The sequence below is a fragment of the Oreochromis aureus genome, linkage group 1 (assembly GCF_013358895.1).
Source record: "Oreochromis aureus strain Israel breed Guangdong linkage group 1, ZZ_aureus, whole genome shotgun sequence".
Classification (NCBI taxonomy): domain Eukaryota; kingdom Metazoa; phylum Chordata; class Actinopteri; order Cichliformes; family Cichlidae; genus Oreochromis; species Oreochromis aureus.
Genome location: NC_052942.1, coordinates 12,882,050 through 12,902,047, shown reverse-complemented (window position 1 = coordinate 12,902,047; position 19,998 = coordinate 12,882,050). Strand labels below are relative to the sequence as shown.

The following is a 19,998-nucleotide window of genomic DNA, read 5'->3' as shown; positions in this document are numbered from 1 at the left end:
TTAAGAGAAAAAAAACCTATTTAGCCTGTGCCCCTTTGACAAATGCCAAATATAACACAGTTTGGCATAACAATGGATTCTTTCACCAACAAGGTGTTTCCCAAAGAGCTATTAGCTGAAAACATGCCATATCTTAGCATGGTGTGCAGTTTGTCCTTAAAAATTTTAGAGAACTGGAAAAGTGGAGGACAGAAAAAGACGTGACAGGCCTAAAAAACTATGTACAGCAGGAGAATAAGGTCTGGAAGTCCTGTCCTGAAGAAACAGGAGGGGAAAAAGCAGTAAAGACCTCACACAGGATCTAAGAGATGCATCTGCCCCTTCAGTTCATCCATTTGCTGTTCACTGAAGGTCATCAGAAACTGTCTCAGTGGAAGGGTGGCTTTCAAGAAGCCATTCTTTAGGAAGGGAAACAGGAAAAAAGGCAGAGATTTCCCAAATTACTGAAGAACTAAACTGAAAATCAGTGGCAGCAAGTGTTGTGTAATCAAATTTAAAGTTTTGGTTGAAATCTTTGTTCATATGTATGAAGGAGGTCAAGAGAGACACTGAAGAGTGGGATCATCTTGACAGAGAACATAACTAAAGTCAGTCAAGAGAAGAGCTTTGAATGTCCTTAAAGAAGCCTGGAGAACTATTCCTGAATACTCCTTGAAGAAACGACAAGATCGCTTGCCTAAAAGAGCTTTCATAACATTACACAATCTCTGTTTTTGCCTTATATACTATATTTGAATGTATGTTTAATTCAGTAAATCTCTGCACCTATTCCCCATTTTCCTGGCAAAATATAAAGAACTGAAGGGTGGGTAAAGCCTTTTGCACAGTTCTATACACTCACTTGAGTTTCCTGTTCACCAATTTATTTTTACACATCAAATGTTGTTAGAAACACTAACTATCAGATGACGAAGGTAAACCTACTTAGCCAGAAAATTTAAAATCCTATATCATGAGCCTCCTGATGGAAGGGAAAAAAAATCATGTTTAGTTGAGCACTGTTTGTAACATCATGTTTTGTGTTAAACAAAAAAAACAAAACAAAAAAGGCTCATATTCCATCAGCCAGTTTTAGTAACCAAATTGCCCTCCATAGTCAATTTGCCAAGTGCACATTAGCTATCACCACACATACTTTTCAGCTTCATTTCCTGTGAAGTGAAAATAAGGCAATTTCAATCTAATGACAGCTCATCATCCAGGCAGAAAAGTAGTTCATCAAATCAGTGACCTCATCATCCTGGTTGTCCAGGCATTCACTGTGAAATGATACCGCTGAGGCAGCAGGGCATCATGGGAGGCACAAGCTGTCTAATGTCAGTGGCGGTGAACGAGCAGGCAGCATTAAACCTCCATAAATGGATGACTGTCATACTCGTTTCACTACCGGGTCATTTCAGGTCAGGCGAGTAACATGCAGAAAGGAAAATGGATCATAAAGGCCAGATGAACATTTTAAGGTAATAATAGCAGATCAGATTTAGCCTAAAGGAGAATGAAACCCGCATCTGAAGCATATCAGAAGCACACACTCCTCACTGATCTGCAATTAGAAATATTGGGTGTGCTTTCTAAAGCGGTTTAGTTCCATCTGCTGTTCAGACTGTAAACTGCAGGTAAGTAAGCATTCAGTGCAGTGAAATGAAAGAAGCCTTTTAAACAGCAGTATAAGAAAATAAAATGATTAATAAGGAGGAAAAGAATCAACTGTGCTCCATAAAGATGTCAAGCTTTAGCATTTTGCAATCAATGACACGCTGCTCTCATAACTTAATCTGTCATCTGAAAATTCAGTTATGCTCCGGTTGCACCAGCTTTGCCAACGCAGTTAATAAATATTGATGGAATTTTATACAACCCAAAATGCAAGCAGAGCCTCAGTCCACGGGATTTTTTCCTCTCAGAGGTGAGGACAGAGCTGCTAGTGTGTACGTCTAGCTGGTAGTTTGGTTTGACATTTTTCACCTGCTGACAGGCCAAAAATGTTGCACAAACAAGCATAAAGTGTCTACTTGTCAGCAAGGCAATCTGTGTGCCGAGTGTAAAAGGAAGCCTTGAACTCAAGCTGAGAAGCTGTCAGGGAAATATATGTTTGAGTTTTAGCTTATGCAACTTCTCTTTACACAAGTTAACAGGAAGTCCCCCACCTTTAAGAATAATCAAAAGGATCATTCTCAGTAACTTCTTCATTCACACTAACCTGTAGCCATTACTATTATTTTTCTTGTTAATTTAATCACATTAAACAAAAATGCTAAATACAACAATGAACTATGCTTACTGGCCACTTCACTAGGTTTAGCTGCTCATTAATGCAATCAGCCAATGGCAGCAACTCAAAGCATTTAAACACACAGGCTATCAGCTGCTTCAAGCTGATAAGAAGGCAAATACTCAAGCACTCGTTACAAGCAAGTCATGCAGAGGAGCATCTCTGGATGGACAACACATCAAACTTTTAAGCAGATGGGCTACAGCACCAAAGACTCTAACCCAAAGAAAAGGAAACTGAGGCAACAACTTGCACAGGCTCACCAAAATCTCGTTGGATCAAAAAAAATGGCACAAACAACCTGGTGCACTTTGGGCCCCTTAGTTACCAACGAAGCATCGTTTAAACCAGCTGTCCCCAACCTTTTTTGTGCCACGGATCGGTTTATGTCCGACAATATTGTCACGGACTGGCCTTTAAAGTGTCGCGGATAAATACAACAAAATAAAACCAGTACCGGTAGCAAGAAAAAAGAGAAGATTTATTCATAACACACAGGAAGAGACCCAGGGAAACAGAGTTAATGATAAAAATGATATTAAAAAAAACATAATGCTAAAATACGATAAAAAACCCTGAAAACGATAAATTTCATACCTGAGCCTCAACTCTCGCGGCCTGGTACCAAACAACTCACGGACCAGTACCAGTCCAGGCCCGGGGATTGGGGACCGCTATTTTAAACACCACAGCCAACATAAGTATTGTTGTTGACCGTGTCCATCAGTATGACCACAGTGTACCCAGATTCACATCAACTGACAAATCTGCAACAACTGTGTGATGATGTGATGTCAACATGGACCAAAACCTCTGAGGAATGTTTCCAGCACCTTGTTTTATCTTTGCCATGAAGAACTAAGACTTTGGGAGGCAAGTGAGGTCAATCCCAGGACTAGAAAGGTTAAGACCAAAGTCAGTTTAATCCATTCTCTCTTTGGCGATTGAGGAAAAAAGAAAAATCATAATGAGGCTTGATGTTGGTGTTTGAATGAATTTAATGCCACCAGAAAGAGCAGTGTGCTACATGTCTTAGGAGATGTTTCAATAAGCCAAAGTAAAAAGTTCCATGACACCTATTTACATGCAGGCCAGGGATCGAGTTCAAAACCTACATAATGGTGTAATATTTACAGTTTCAATTCTACACAGTATAATCTAAAATGTGTTTTTTTTAATAATCAGCAATATGCTTAGTCTGACATTTGATCAATCAATGACCTTTGAAAAGAAAAACAATGACATAGGAAAAAAAAAAAAGAAGCAGATACAACAGGTCTATAGAGACATATGGTCGTCTTTGGATAGTACAAAGCATTCAAAAGCATAAAAGCTTCCATTTGTTGAGTGTTTTTAAGTTTGTTAATGTTTTTAAGGAGAAATATTTCCAGAATTCAAAAAGTAACACAAATGCAGCAATTACAACTTAAATATTCAACATTACTCTAGTTCTGAAAAAATGAAAAATTCCACCAAAATAATTCCTAATAAGATGTGATAGATATATTAAAAAACAAAAAAAACAAAACAAACAAAAGACCCAACTTGGTATCAAAAAGATGCATAGTTTCCCTTCAATTTCCTCATGATTACCCACTCTTGTATTTTAAAAGCAAGATGAAAATATTGAGGGCAATTTAAGGCTTTCTGCGTCTGGAAGAAAGAAAACAAAGACAACCAAGAACAGAGTTTAGTTTAAACTGAAAAACAAAATCTAAAGTACATAAAACAAACACATGCTTTGTGCTTACTTTTGATACCCATGGGATGAATTTGTGCTAGCCACTGGAGCCTAGGGAGGGAAAGTTTGAACAGTGATTAGAAAGCATCGTTAAAGTTTTGCTCGTCGTTGTATTTACGCTTTTTAAGAGCTTACCCTGTTTTCTATGTCCTCCACTTCAGCTGGTCCTTCTGCAGATCCTGATCGCCTTTTGCGACTGAAACAAAGAGGGTTGTTTTTAAGTCAGTTCTCTTATAACGTAAGGATTCAACCTTTCCCAGTCTCTATTTGGGAACATTTAATAACTTGTATTTGATTAGCATTAATAAGTGCTATATTTTGGTATTATAGTCGTATTTCTCTGTGCACACAAAAATATATCACATTTCTGTACATAATACTGTACCTTGGTGCTAATGGGCACTCTTGTTTGAGAGTCTCAATGTCTGTAAATTGCACAGTTTGTCCGCCACTTCTGGTCTTAAACACATTGCCCTGATGAGGTTTAAACAACAACAACAAAAGAAGAAAAAAAAAAAAAGAAAAGAAGAAGAAAGTGTTATCAGAATTAAATCTGTAAATAAATAGGAAGGAGCGTCCCGCTAAAACACTGTAATCTGTAATCAAGTGAAATTCATGCAACATCTAAAATTATCTAAATCAAACACCAGAAATTAGTCACACTTTTTGATTTTACCTTAATCAGTTTGGTTTCGATCTCCCCGTCAGAGGCAAGCTCTTGATGTCTAAGCACATACTTGTGGCATTTAGACAGAGCCTTCTCGCTTGGGGTGGACACCTTGATTGCATTGGGTATGATTGGCTGCATGACAGTGTCTAACTCCAAATTAGAAGGTGGTTTGTGGTCTACCCATTTCTCCCCACCGGCAGAGTGTGAACGCCTGTGTTTTGGATGAACTGGAAGAGCCTTCTGGTGATCCCAATGTGAGAAAGACAAACCAGGAAGTTATTCACATGTGACTCCAATCAAACTCTGTCAGGGTTAGTAGGGAAGGTGAAACGCTAGAAGGTGTTAGCTTGTTAGGAAAATAAATGTATTACTGGAAGTAACAGGAAGTTGATGCATTATAGACTTTATTTCTGGAAATTTCTAATCAAAGTTTAATAGTTTATTTAAAAGTTTAACTGTCTTCCAGCAATACACAGTGTCAAAGGGTGTTTTCACACCTGCAGTGTTTTGTCAGTTTATATTGAACTCTGGTTCGTTTCCCCCTTGGTGTGGTTCACTTGTGCAGGTGTTAACACAGTAATCACACTCCGGTGCAGACCAATACAGATGAACTAAGGGGTTTCTTCATGGTGTGAATGTGACCCGACCTCAATCCACATGTTTGAGCTACTTACAAGAAAAAAAAAAGAAAAAAAAAAAAAAAAAAAAAAAAAGCCATGTGTGCTTTGTATTCTGGAATGTGGCAGGGTACTAGAGATGTGTAAAGATCTGTACGGGTCAGCAACTAGCTGTGAAATGAATGCAAATTCTCTGTGTTCTCCAAGACTTCAAAACCCAGCAACTTCTTCCTCCATCTACTTTTGTTGCTCCCGCCCCAGACACATCTGGCCAATAAGCAGACTGAACAGTCTCGCGTGGTCTGTAGTGACGCATTTTGGTTTGCTTGGAGTCCACTTGCGAACCAAATCAAAAGGGGAAAGCTTAAAGTTACAAAGTCATTAACTGATTCAGACCAGAGTAAACAAACTATAGGTGTGAAAATGCCCTTAGATTAAGTGATAGCACTCTAAAGAATTAAGAAATTAATGACAATGCATGCATAGAAGCACAAAGGTAGCATAGGAAATGGATCTTGTAATGCAGACACCCATTACAAAAGCCAATCTTTTCCCCACCCACATTTGGCCGACTTATTATCCAGTTCTATTGAGCAAATTTCAGCATTAATTTGAAAATTAGCAACACTGGTGCTGCTATAAGGCTCAAGACCGAGCACTCCGGAAGACCGTTGTCGACGGCCTAGACCCTGGACTATTAATACTCACCAGTGTTTTTTGGTTTTTTTGAACAAAGATGTTTGTGTTCATTTCAATATCAATACCATGTTTATGCCATTTTACATGATGCTACTAAAGTACAAGAAAAAAAAAAGCATTTCTAGAGAGCAGTTTGCATCCAGAAAAAGAAAGATCTACAAACATGATGTAAATACTCATGAGCCTTAAGATGCAAGCCAAGAAGATTTCCAAGCATGACAGATCAGTCTGCCTAAGAGCGAGGACAGGAGACACACCACTCTACACTGATGCTGCTACTCAATGCATTTCTAAACAAGGCAACAGCTGTTGGAATTACAGATGCAGTTCTACACCAATGCGAAGCTTAAACTACAGGCTCACAGAGATGAACATCTAGGTTCTAACACACACTAACCCTTGTGCCTGCCTCTAGGTCTAGTCCATAGACAAGAGTGGTGGCAGGGACCTCAGTGCCTGGGGCCCTGCGCTGGCCTCTCCTGTGACCCACACTGCTGGTGCTGTGGCATGGGGCCGGAGTCCGGCTCCTGCATTGGGGAGTCCCGGTGAACCTATTCTGGCTGTCTGAATCTACAGGGAACCTCTGCTCCCACCTAGAGATGCTGGAGGCTACTGAAGGATAGTCAGAGGAGGATGGTGTGGAGGTGGGGTCCTGAAACACCCTAACTCTGGCTTTATTTTGGTGGGAAGGAGTTTGGCTGAAGTCCTGAAAGGGATGAGGTATTGTGGATGTTAGGTGCTCCAGATTAACACAAATTCACAACAGACAAAGTAGAAAACAAAGTGATGTGACCAGTAAGCGTATACATGTCATGATTATCACGATGATTAGAAACATGCTAATTCAATCGGGTTGACAGAATGATTAGGTGCACATTGGCGAAACATGCAGCATCAGCAAATAACTCACAGGAAGTGGAGAGGGAGACCTCTTCTGTTGGATGTTTCGATCTCTCTCCCTTGAGGGCCTCTCGGGCTTCTCTGGACGCTCAGTGGGAGCGCTGCCACCGCTGCTGCTCTCCGTCACTATGGCCTTCAGCTGCTTCAGCTTCTCATCCTTTACCCACAGCTTGTTCTGCATCTCCAGCTGCTTTGCGTTCACCCGTCTCTCCTGATCAGAAACCATGGACAAGAAAATATTTAAAGTCTTATTTGATCGTTTCATATCTAACAACTGGAATTACAAACTTACATGAACGATCTGAGGGATATTGCCAAGTGGAGTTTTTGGTATAATTACATTGCACTGTTCATGTTTTTGTAGATAATGTGGGTTAATCTGTGTGTGTACCCATAGACATGTTTCCAAACAGTAGGGCTCTCAATGCATATTTGAAATGCAATTGTGAAATATAACTTATAATTATGCAAATTAACATTTGATTGCAGAAAAATAATTTACAATACCTGATATCCTAATGGCTCAAAACAGTGAACAACTCCACTTACACACTCCTTCTCCCACTTGAGTCTGGTGTCCGTCACCACGCCCTGCATGCGCTGCTCCATGCGCTTTCTCTCTGACAGCTCGCTCTGTAGCCTCTGCTCCCGGGTCTCCAGCTCCTGCTGAAGTGCACGTTTGTCCTGCTCGTACATGTCCGTCGTCTTCTGCAGGATATCGATCTGAAAACGAGCAGCGTACACAAACAGTTAAATGCAGGACATTATTTAAAAGAAAATTAACTGAATGCACATTTCCACGAACGTGTTTTGTGTCAGTTGTAGAAAGAAGACAGCACCTTATACTCCAACGTTTTGGACTTTTTCTCCAGTCGTTCTATCTCTGTCTTCTGACTGAGAATGACTTTGTCTTTTTCATTCAGTTTGCTCTGTTGATCGTGGAGGAAGTAATCCTTTGCACTGAGTTGGCTGTCAAACTGCTGCAGCATGGATTTCACTGTATTAGCTGTAGGAAGAAGCACACTGATATTAACAGATGTAGATTTATATTTATTTTTAAACAGAAATGTTACTCGTTTGTGAAAACAAAAACACAATCCATATCACAGAAAAACAATTTAGATACTGAAAACACTCAGACTGATGCATCACTGCTGTACCGAGTAAATCTGCTCTAACAGCCTAATCCTGGAATACCAAACTATGCGTGATGGAGAAAAATGGCCTGTACCGGTTTTATTGAATTGTTCTGTCATCATCTGTCGGATTTGATGCCTCCTTTCCAGGACCTCAATCAGGCGGGGCAGCGTCTGGTCATCAGCTGGGTCCACCAGCTCGCAAGTAGGTAAATCTGGTAGGCTTTCTATAAGCTGAGTCATCAGAACTCGGTCATCTACTATGAGAATCAGATATGGTAAAGATTGTTTAAACCGAGTAACATACAAAAAATAAAACATCTCCAGTTGCTTTAAGTTTAAATGTATGAATACAGCATAATAACAGCACAATGAGCTAGCAGCAGAGACTCGAGGGTGATCTACCAGCATTGCTAGGGCCTCCTCGTTCTTCCAGACGACGTGAGAGCTCGTCTCTGAAAGCCTGGTTTCTGTGCCTGCGTCCAGGAGCAAGGCCACAGATTGGACGGTCAACCGGCCGTGCCACTTCTACCTCTTGGGTCATTTCTGCAAAGCGCATCACCAGCTGCAACACACAATATGGAGGACTCCTTAGAAATAGTATACTTGGCAGGGACAGCTCAGTAGGTAGAGTGGTGGCCCCATGATCGGAAGGTCGGGGGTTCGAATCCACTGAACGGCTACCCTGAGGTACCCCTGAGCAAGGTACTGTCCCTACACACTGCTCCCCGGGCGCCCAATGGCTGCCCACTGCTTCACTGAGTGAATGAATTAAATGCAGAGGGGAATTTCCCCACGGGGATCAATAAAGTACACACATTGTTTCATAAAGCATCCAGCAAGGCTGCAAAAGAAAAGTTTGTAGGCCATTCTACTACACGAAAAGAAAATGTCTTACCACAGTCTCTTCATAATCATCAGCATTTGGGTTGACACAAACAATCATCCTGACTTTTCCCTCCCCATCAAAGTAGTTTTTAAATAGATGGGTAACTTTAGAGTCTCTGTATGGCACCATCTGAAAGAAAACAACAGCTCTAAAACCGCAATGAATGAAAAATCCAAATGTTAACAACAGATCATGCCTCAAGGAGGCAGGAAAATGATAAAACATGAACCTTATTAGTTCCACACATCTGATTTTCACGCAGGACTTCCATACACGTGCGCAGCGTCATCAGGGACTGGTTAATATTTCCTGCAAATGAGACATCACTAAAAATGCTTGGTCTCCTAACAAAAGTGATTTCTACATAAAGTAACTTTCAGAATGTGGTTAACATTAGCAAAGCTGAAAGAAAAAACAGACAAACCCGCTTCACGGAGACGGCTTCCCTCTGCTCTGGTCCTGTTAGTGCGCTCACTGCCGGCCAGGTCAACCAGACACAGCTGGCTCACATTTACCTGGTTTTTGTCCTGTGGTTCAGTGATATTGTGTCAGTATCACCAAGTATTATAAAAACAAACAAACAAACAAACAAAAAGTCTTTCTTTTAATAAAAAGGTATCATTGAAGATACCGATATCACTGACATATGTAAACATGTTCAAATAAGGGCTGCGCGTCACCTGCAGTATGTGGTCCCCATCAGCATCTAGTGGTGCCTGGGCCAGTTTTATTGTGAAGACACTGTGGGAGCGGCTGGATTCACGGTTGAGCTGAGTGTTGGCTATCCTCCTCTTCTTTTGTCCTGGACAGAGAGGAGATCATTAACACAATCTATGAGCTCAAAAACCAGCAGTAACAACTTTAATTTACTATAATTTCCATTTATTTGCGTTAATTTATTTAATTTATATAATTATAAATGCTGCCATATATCTGCAGAAAGCTCAAAATTGTTCTGCTGTATATCGGCAATCCCAGCATGGCACAAACATCGTAAAACCTAAGTCACTACTTTCCATTTACATGCAATATAGAAGCTCTTTTAAAGCTCATGTTTTACAAAAAAATAATTTCAGATTTCAATTTATCTGACCAGTGTTCCACTTTGCCTCACTCCATTTTTTTTAATGAGCTTTGTCCCGCCCAAAAAAGATGGCAGCATTTCTGGATTATGTTCAAATATGGCCGCTTCTTTGCATGATAGCTTTAAACTGGATCTGTAGATGGCACAGTGAAAAGTTGTTCTGAGCCTCTGCGGGGATTTTAACCACATAATCATGCCCATTTTTAATCCAGTGCCTCGTGGCGGCCCAGAAGTCATGGTCATCCAATACGGATTTTCGGCCCTGTACCCTGCGCACAGAGATTCTCAATCTTTTGATGATATCAGGTACTGATGATAATGATATTAAGCCCATCTTTACTTTTGTAGCCAAATATCATAATTAGTTGCAAAATCTTCCTCCAGCTGGTTGTTTCTAGTACCACTTACTTTATTGTTATTTACATTTTACTCAGCATCTGTACTCTTTAAAAACTCATAAGAACTGTTTGATTTAAATATTTTACTTATTTAAGTCATAAGAAAAAAAAACCAAACAGACAACACTGTTTAAAATGTTTCAACACATTCAAGTTCTGACTTCTACTCACCCTTCCAGAAGACTTCAAAAGCTTCCTCTGTTGATTTTACCTCCACCTCTGTGCAGCCAGCCACATACATGTTATGATTCTGATCTTCTCGTAGAATCTTAGATTGAGGTGGTCTACAACAAATTCAAAATATTTATCAGCAAACACCAGTGAGGTAACGCAATTACGTGTTGGTATAGTAAGCAAAGCAGCAAAAGCCAGATGCCAAATAATTGTTAGTGCCATTATTTAAAAAAACAAAAACAAAATTGCAATCTAGGAAGACATACACATTCATTTAGGGGTACAGACACATGCACACAGCATTTGCACAAAAGCAGCTTGAAATGTTCAGAGACACCGTTTCCTCTACGTTTACAGAGAGCCAATTAATTACAACAGCGGGGGAAAAAACAAAACAAAACAAAACAAACAAAAAAAAACAACAACAACAAAAAACAAAAAACACACAAGCCAGTAAGCTACACCTATGCTACAGACAGACGACTGGATTAATGGGAAGGGAATGCACTGATTACCTAAACAACTTATCAGCTACAGCCAAGTTATGCCTATGAAAAACAGTACTGTGTAATGCTATTTTACTGGCCACATACACATACTCATTGCTCCGCACAGGCGTGCTTCCACCGAGCCACCTAACAAAAAACAGGGTTTTTAAAAGTACAATTTGTCATTAAAGACCTACGAAGCACAAAAAACCCCCCAAAAAAACATGGTCTCATTTTATACTTTCTCAGTTTCAACACTGTGCTATCTTCATGTGCACACAACACCAGAATTTCTGCAGGATTCATTAGTTGGCACCACAAGTATAGGTGCTGTTGGGTAGCTTTGTACACAGAGCTTTTTAACAAGACGTTATGTTTCAAAAAGCATACGTTGATTTCTAATCTCTTACTTTGGTCTGATCGGGTCATACGGAGCATCTTCAAGGAGATCGTAGATATAGTTGTTGTAGATCTCGATGTAGGAAACAAACACGCTGTAACAACCGTCTTCATCCACATTCTCCGATTTACAGGCCTCATCTGGACTGATCATATCTGCAAATTCAGGGTCAGGCTTCTGCCTAAAAGAAAAGAAAAGAAAGGAAAAAGTAACCCAACAATGAAATGCAAACTTTAAACTCAAATGTCAACAGTGCTCGTGACCACCATGAAAGCATTAAGTGAAGAGTGGACTAAAATGACTCCTTAGCTACCTAGAAGACGGCGTTTTGGGAACTGCCTGCTGACTGTCTCGCTTCTGCCTCTCGAGGAGAGCATCAACTTGACTCTGGATCTCCATGGCATTTTTATCATCTGGTTTGAACACCTGAAGAGGTTAAAAATAATTAAATAAATAAATAAATTCAGTAATTTCAGTAAATGCCTCACTCTGCAAAAAAACAAAACACAAAACAAAACTGTTCAGACTTACAAATCTTTTAGCCTGAAAGGGTCCGATGCTGTTGAAGATCATGTCTAGAGAACGGGGGAGAAGACCACCTTCCCCAGGTGAGCCAGTCATAGTGAAGGTCTTACCACTTCCAGTAACACCATACGTAAACAGCAGACCTGTGAACGTAGGACATTGCAACATCACAGTAAAGCAACTCTCACAGAGACTCACACAGAGAAAACCAGCACGGCAAACTAGCAGTAATCTTTTGGCAAGTCTTCAAAGTACACATTACACATGTCAAGTGACTTACCATTTTTACAGTGAATTAGATCCTCTACCAGCGGCTTGGCAACATCCTCAAACAACTCCAACTGAGTGGTGTTAATACCGAATACTTTCTTAAAGGAGTACTGTGTCTGAAGGGTAAACAAACAAGAACATACATCAATGGTATTAAGAAGAATAGAGACGATAATAGCAGTTATTACAATGTATGAAATCGCTGTCGAAAAAAGTCTTTGGTATCCGCTTTCAGGTATTTGCTGGGTTCAGTATTGTTTTGTGATTTTCAGCACAGTTTAACAGCAACAAACTGAGGTCATGAAAGGGGGACTAATCAAGTATGAGTGGCCAGCTTGTTTTACATTTTTATAAAACACACTTACCTCCTTGTATTCCCCATTTCGGTTAGCTTTAAGGCCATCAGGAGCATGCAGCTGAATGGTGGTGCTGCTGATCATCTCAACACAGCATTCCTCATCCTCTGATCCAAGGGGCCGTATACGGCAGTACACCTACAATAAAGTTGTTTTTAAAAAACCTCATTGTTTGGCCCCCACGCAGGACCAATTTGTCTTTGATCACTGGAACACACAAACCCCTCCACCATGATGGAGGGTCATTCACGGACATATATGGATTTGAAGTCTGTCTGTGAGCTTAAAACGGACAAAATTATTCAACAGGACTGCAACTAACAATTCTTTAGACTGGAAGTTTTTAATTCAACCAGTCACATGATTAACTGTTTAGTTTCTGAAACCCCAGAACACAGGGAAAATGTGTCAAACCTTTCTAATTCAAGTCTAACAAATAAGATAAGCAAGACAACAAATCTCAACAGTTAATTGGCATGGTCATAACAAAGGGCTCAAAAAGGTTGAAATAAGTCACCCTTTTCTCATTTTTGTTTGAAAAACAGCAATTATCTGTCACAAGTACTGGCAGCTCTAAAGAACTACATCGATCACCTTGTTTTCTCTGTGTTTATACGAAGCACTAAACTACAAAAAAGGGAATTTGACAGTAATGGCTTCTCCATTAATTATACTTTAGTTTCATGTTTAAAGAGTAAATAAGTTCACTTACTCCCACAGGATCTCTCTCTGTGTTGGACGCCTTCTTTGGCCCAGGCCTCCGAGGCGTCTTCCCTTTGCTGGAAGTGTCAGTACAACACCATCAACACCAAACACATTATTTAGTTACGGAATAACCAACCCATCTTAACGTGTGTGTGTTTGGCTTTGTGCGGTATTATGTAAAGGCAGACGTGTGCTTAAAGTGCCAAACTACACAGTTAGACAGGGTTAGGTAGGCGGAAGGTTAAAAAAAAAAACTGTCAGTGAGGGTCTGACGTGTATGATGAATGGAGTCTTCTTATGAATTACGCTAACTAGCTAGCCAAGTTAGCTTCTAACTCGTTAAACATGGTAACGTCATTTTTTTCCTGACTCGATATTATATTTTAAACGTTAAGCTAACCGAAGTCACGTTACCTTATAGGTTTAAAAAAAAGTTTAGGAAACACACTGTCAGAAACAACCGAGGAGTTGAATCTGACCTCGGAAGCCAGTTGAGCAGTTACCAGACAATTTTAATTACGCGGCGATAATCTCAAAGCTCCCTTTTCAGAGAACAACCGTAAACTAACTACAGTCATTTTAATACATCTCTCATTTAAAATGTGCTACCTGTTCACTGTTAGACGTGTAAACGATGATTATACTGACCCCGGTCTTTGCATTGTTTGTGTTGTGAACACCCTCTCCGCTGTTCTCAGGAGCGCCTCTTCTCGATTTGAAAATTTCCCTCTTGTAAACGTTCTTCCGAAAATCAGATGTTCCAGCCAATCGCAATCCTCTGCAGCGGAAGTCCCGCCTCCATCCTCTCCCCCTCCTAACTCAGTTACTAGCTCTGGATCAAACAGAGAGGTCCGAAAATCTGGTAAGCGGTATTTTGATAAGTTTAGCGTGATTTTCCTCTTCATTCCTATTTTTTAGAGCAATGTCGTAACATCTAACTTCTGTTTTATTTCTGAACTTTGAAACTAGTAATTAACCTTAATTAAATTACATCTGAGACGTTAAAGAAGGGGGACTTGGGTGATAATATATTAGAGTGACTATTTGGGGAAATAACTCGTTTTTCTAATTTGCAATTAATTAGTTCGACAGGTTATTTTTTCCAACACTTCAGTGAGTCGTCTAAGCGTCAGACACCTGCCTGATCTCCTGTATTCTGTTACATTTTATACCCAAATGTAGACAGCAAAATGACCAGTGTTAAATTAACTCCCACAGTCATTTTCAACACTTATTCAGGGTTTATATAGCTCCACACTCTTTAGAGTTAAATCAACAGTTTTGAAATAGTTAAAACATTTAACACTGTGCCAGAGTTCATGTTTTAACTCTCAAAACAGAGTTAAAATAACACTTTAGAGACTGAATAAGTGACTCTGCTGAGATACAATTTTTAACCTTCTGGTTAGTGTTGGCTTCTCTCCCTATAGTGTCAGGCTTTCTACACCGAAAAGTGTTAAAATTAAATTTTGAGAAAGAATTACATTGCACACAATAAATTTTCCCAAAAAGGACATTTATTTTGTCATCAAAAAATTGTTAAGAGGGTACAATGTACACTGTCTAATCTGAAACATTGTGTGACCTTTGCATCTCAAAAGATTTATAAGACTTTAGATCTGGCATTTTCACTATACATCTCTCCTCAGTATGTACAACTCTGAATGCATATAGATGGTTATCAAAACACTCTGTAAACAACTTGTTTCCCATAAAAAAATGTCATCTCAACCAAAAGTAAATCACTTGTTTGGCAAAAGACTGGCATGTCTTCTTCCACAGCACTGCAAATAACAAGTCCAGCTTTATATTATCTTGGGACAAATTAAACACAAAATGTGCTTTGAAAAGTTCATCAAATGCCCCAAGTGAGTGGCTCGCCTGGCATGGAATGAGATGCTTATCCATGGTGATGTCGAAGGTGTCAGTCATGCTCTTCTGATGCCTGACAGCGAGGAGGTATGGTTGCCGACCTTGTTGATTGCAGAGATGCTCTTCCAGACTGCAGCATGACTGGCGTTGATATAAAGAAACTGAAAATTATTCACAGAAATGATGTCCAAATACAGAAAAAAAAATAAATGTGGAAGAGATTGCTCAAAGACATTCATATTATTGAAATTTCATGATTTAATTACCTTATGAAAGACTACAAGTCTCTGACTTGCATCACTTTCGCTGATTTTTGGACCTTTGTCCTACTGGTGGTGGTGGAAGGAGATGTAACAACAACAACAACAACAGCGATGCCATTTCTTGTTCAAAGGCTGAAGATGAAAAGACACAAAATTAATACCATTTCATCAAATGTACTGATCTGTTTTACGATGAAAACAGGGGAAAGTTAAGAGACTTATGAGTCTTCCATCTGTTGTTGAAAGTTTAAAAAAGTAGGTCAACTTTTAGAGATACACAAAAAGAAAAAAAATATAGGATTATTAGTTCAGGATCAACATACAAACAAAACAGACAATGCTTTGTTTGACTTTACATTATATTTCAAGAGCAAAACTATAAAAGTGGACAAAGATTTAATTTGTCTTAATTGAATGAATTTAAATGTTAAAAAACACAGAAACAAATTATTTGCCCCTGAATGCAGCTTTAACCTTTAATATACAAAAAAATATAACTCACTTGTAGAATAATGATGATGATTTTCTATGTGACCTTCTGCTGACTGCACCAAGCTAAGCAACTCTGGTGTTGAAATAAACTTCGCAGCCTCTTTTATGGCATTTGGCCTGAAGACTGTATTCCATTTCTGAAGCAACCTGGAGGATGTGTCGTCATCGAACAGGAGAGTGAAGTCTTGCTCCACCTTTAAGAAAGAAAATTGTATTTTGAAACAACTGCTAGCTCCAAATTCCAAACCATTTAAAAAATGAATTCTAACTTACCGGTCCTTTTGTATCTAAGAAGCTTCTGCTTGGGTCATTAATAAGCCTCTGACGGTGCTGAAAGGTGTCTTTCATCTTCTGGAAAATCACAGAGTTGTCTGTAGTATGTTTGAGCAAAGACGTGGCCTCCTACTAAGCATCCCCATCAAGCTGGTGTATAACATTTACAGTCCTTTGGAGATTTGGGCCACCTGAAGAACTGTCTGTCAACCTATTAGGTGGTGTTGGAGATCCGAGACGAATCTTTCCAAGGACAGTTTTCAGACGCCAAGAAATTTATCCTGCACCCCTTGCTGCATCATAGAACTGCCTGCTGACTGTCTCGCTTCTGCCTCTCGAGGAGAGCATCAACTTGACTCTGGATCTCCACGCCATTTTTATCATCTGGTTTGAACACCTGATGAGGAGTAGAAAAAACATTTCAGTAATTTCAGTAAATGCCTCACTCTACAAAAAACAACAACAACAACAAAAAAACCCCTGTCCAGTCTTACAAATCTTTTAGCCTGAAAGGGTCCAATGCTGTTGAAGATCATGTCTACAGAACGGGGGAGAAGAGAAGGTCTTACTTTTCTTTTCTTTTTTTTAAACACTTTATTAAAGTATACAAATTACATACATATAAAATTGACATATATATACAAATTACACATACAAATTACAATTACATATTACTCATCAAAGAAAATGAAAACAAAAGAGAAAAATCAAGCATCAGAGCCCACAACTCACTTATTAAACTTACAGTTTCAATACATCTCAGGGCAAAGCTTTCCCAAGTTTGAGGTCCATTGTTCTTCTTTTCCTAAATCTGTAATGATATGTTTACTCACCACATCATTACTTATCATCTTTTGCTCTGTTACCCCTTTGGCACGGGATTTTCAAATATGCGTGTTTATTACACACATTATTAACCAAAAAAGTCTCCTTTTGTCCGAGCGAGATGAGCCATACCACATCCCTCATGCTTTCAGATATTATTTTATCTTGTATATTCTTAATTATCAAAAGATTTTCGTCTTTGTCTGCATGCATATTGAATTAGGAAATTAATTTTATTATAGATATTCTTCGTATTATGCTGTAAAATATCGAGATTATAATGTTCCCATTGTCCTAATAAATCCCCAAACAAACTCTGGATCTCCATGCCATTTTTATCATCTGGTTTGAACACCTGCCGTGCTGGTTTTCTCGGCAAACTAGCAGTAATCTTTTGGCAAGTCTTCAAAGTACACATTACACATGTCAAGTGACTTACCATTTTTACAGTGAATTAGATCCTCTACCAGCGGCTTGGCAACATCCTCAAACAACTCCAACTGAGTGGTGTTAATACCGAATACTTTCTTAAAGGAGTACTGTGTCTGAAGGGTAAACAAACAAGAACATACATCAATGGTATTAAGAAGAATAGAGACGATAATAGCAGTTATTACAATGTATGAAATCGCTGTCGAAGAAAGTCTTTGGTATCCGCATTTGGGTATTTGCTGGGTTCAGTATTGTTTTGTAATTTTCAGCACAGTTTAACAGCGAAAAACTGAGGTCATGAAAGGGGGGGGGACTAATCAAGTATGAGTGGCCAGCTTGTTTTACATTTTTATAAAACACACTTACCTCCTTGTATTCCCCATTTCGGTTAGCTTTAAGGCCATCAGGAGCATGCAGCTGAATGGTGGTGCTGCTGATCATCTCAACACAGCATTCCTCATCCTCTGATCCAAGGGGCAGTACACCTACAATAAAGTTGTTTTTATAAAAGCTCATTGTTTGGCCCCCACGCAGGACCAATTTGTCTTGAGACCCTACTAGAAACAAAACATAACCCCTGTGATCACTGGAACACACAAACCCCTCCACCATGATGGAGGGTAATTTATGGATGTATATGAATTTGAAGTCTCTCTGTGAGCTTAAAACGGACAAAATTATTCAACAGGACTGCAACTAACAATTCTTTAGACCAGTCACATGATTAACTGTTTAGTTTCTGTTTAGTTTCTGAAACCCCAGAACACTGAAAATGTGTCAAACTTTTCTAATTCAAGTCCAAGTAACATCCAGTTTGCCATTTTGCTCAGTTAACGGTACAAATCCAAATATTCAGTTTACTAACAAATAAGGTAAGCAAGGCAACAAATCTCAACAGTTTATTGGCATGGTAATAACAAAGAGCTCAAAAAGGTTGAAATAAGTCACCTTAGAAAGGTATAGTAATCATCCACAACTATTTTCAGTTGCGGATGATAAAGGATTCAGAAAGTTTATTCATGCAGGCCTATATGACAGAGAATATGCATCTTCTTTTGGTTTTGCATATTTTAATTTATATTTGTGTTGTGGTTTGCAGTGTTTTTCGTTGTTTCACTTTAAATTTGTTTAAAAGGAAAAAGGTGAAAATTTAAATAGTTAAAAGTTGAAATGTAAATAGTTGGTTTTTGTATTTTATCATTTATTTATCACATTTTATGTGGAGTGAATAAATAAAAGTATATTTACGGTGGCCCCTAGAGACAAAGCATGTACTAACTCCAAAACACGTAAAAACTCAGAAGCACATACAAACTGCAAAACGCGTAAAAAATTCCGAAACACGTAAAAACTCAGAAGCACGTTCAAACTCCAAAACATGTACAAACTCCAAAAAAACGCATAAACTCCAAAACACGTAAAAACTCAGAAGCACGCACAAATTCAGAAGCCTGCCCATATGGGGCTGTATCAGCCAGAAACTTCTGTGTTGCTTTTGCTGTGTCACTCTTATTTTTCAGAAAATACACAAACACTGCACTGGAATAGGCATCAGTGAATGATAGTACAAATCCATATCCATCTCTGGACTCTGGGTCTACCGGTCCAGCTAGATCTGTGTGTACCAGCTCTAAGGCAGTTTTGGCTCGTGCATCAGGGTCCCTGTTTCTAGTCTGGACGAACGTTCCCTGTGTGCACACTTCACAATGCAAGACGGATTTATCTGTTTTCCCTTTGATTGTCATACGATCAACAACACCCTGTAATTTCTGAACGTCATCATAATTACAGTGCCCAAGTATTTCATGCCATGTTTGCATGTCATAGCAACCCTTACACTCGTCTTTACCTTCAGTGTTTACTGTTTGCAGGTAGTACAGTCTGTTGTATTCATATATTGGGAACTTTGTGCCTTCTTTGTGTCGCAGGGTGTCTTTTCCTTGCTTGAAGATCACAGTTGCTCTATTGGAGGTAGCTGCTTTCACAGAGAAGATGTCTTGTGGGTATGAGGGGATGTACAGTGCCTGTTTCAAGGTTGTTTTGTGGAACTGCCCCCTGCTGTCCATCAAGCAAAACTCTGCCTCCCCTCTTTGCTCTGCAACTCTGATCACTTAGTGCCGTCAGTCAACTCTACGTAGTGTGTCTTGGGCTGGAAACTGTCGTCGAATTTTCTGAACTTCGCATATCTGTAACAATATGCCAAGTTGCCCCTGTGTCCACCATCAGACCCTTTTTGTTGACGCCATGCTCTGACTGGAACTCTGCATCCTCGCTGCTTATTCGGAATGCGTAGTCTTTACTGCCCGACTCCTCGGAAACTTTTCGTGCGTTGTCCTGCCGCCGTTTCCGTCTGCAGGTTGAGTCCCAATGGGTGGTGCTTTTACACTCGCTACACCACTTCTTGTGCTGACACTTCCTGGCTTTGTGTCCCTTTAGTCTGCATCTGAAGTCAAGTCAAGTCAAGAAAGCCTTTATTTGCCGATCCAGACACAGCCATCCTGCCCTGCAGCTATTCAT

General features: G+C 39.5%; 2 protein-coding genes and 1 long non-coding RNA gene across 11 annotated transcripts; all 3 read right to left on the bottom strand.

The window, feature by feature from the left end:
• Positions 1-3,252: 3,252 nt before the first annotated feature.
• On the bottom strand, positions 3,253-14,078 carry LOC116324017 (kinesin-like protein KIF23). Of its 9 annotated transcripts, none has more exons than XM_039608085.1 (24): positions 13,973-14,078; positions 13,332-13,398; positions 12,629-12,757; positions 12,274-12,379; positions 12,000-12,136; positions 11,782-11,894; positions 11,479-11,649; positions 11,174-11,215; positions 10,578-10,690; positions 9,605-9,726; positions 9,349-9,451; positions 9,154-9,233; positions 8,934-9,053; positions 8,441-8,600; positions 8,131-8,292; positions 7,739-7,905; positions 7,449-7,622; positions 6,910-7,110; positions 6,397-6,705; positions 4,690-4,923; positions 4,399-4,487; positions 4,149-4,209; positions 4,024-4,064; positions 3,253-3,925 (listed from the first exon to the last, which is right to left on the bottom strand). In XM_039608085.1, exons 1-24 carry the CDS (start codon positions 13,984-13,986, stop codon positions 3,910-3,912), a joined length of 2,931 nt encoding a protein of 976 aa, XP_039464019.1. In that variant the 5' UTR covers positions 13,987-14,078; the 3' UTR covers positions 3,253-3,909. The 9 variants fall into 9 exon arrangements, with proteins under 9 accessions (XP_039464019.1, XP_039464013.1, XP_039464018.1 ...); XM_039608079.1 differs by having other exon boundaries at positions 8,131-8,295; positions 13,973-14,077; XM_039608084.1 differs by having other exon boundaries at positions 4,690-4,920; positions 8,131-8,295; positions 13,973-14,077.
• A 660-nt stretch (positions 14,079-14,738) lies between these two features.
• On the bottom strand, positions 14,739-16,869 carry LOC116323967. Its single transcript, XR_005611210.1, has 5 exons — positions 16,719-16,869; positions 16,225-16,621; positions 15,962-16,145; positions 15,463-15,591; positions 14,739-15,337 (listed from the first exon to the last, which is right to left on the bottom strand). It is a non-coding gene; the product is annotated as an uncharacterized LOC116323967 (long non-coding RNA).
• A 378-nt stretch (positions 16,870-17,247) lies between these two features.
• Positions 17,248-19,998, bottom strand: LOC116323975 (kinesin-like protein KIF23). Its single transcript, XM_031744483.2, has 3 exons — positions 19,331-19,998; positions 17,848-17,966; positions 17,248-17,594 (listed from the first exon to the last, which is right to left on the bottom strand). The coding sequence occupies exons 1-3, from the start codon at positions 19,545-19,547 to the stop codon at positions 17,430-17,432; spliced, it is 501 nt and encodes a 166-aa protein (XP_031600343.2). The 5' UTR covers positions 19,548-19,998; the 3' UTR covers positions 17,248-17,429.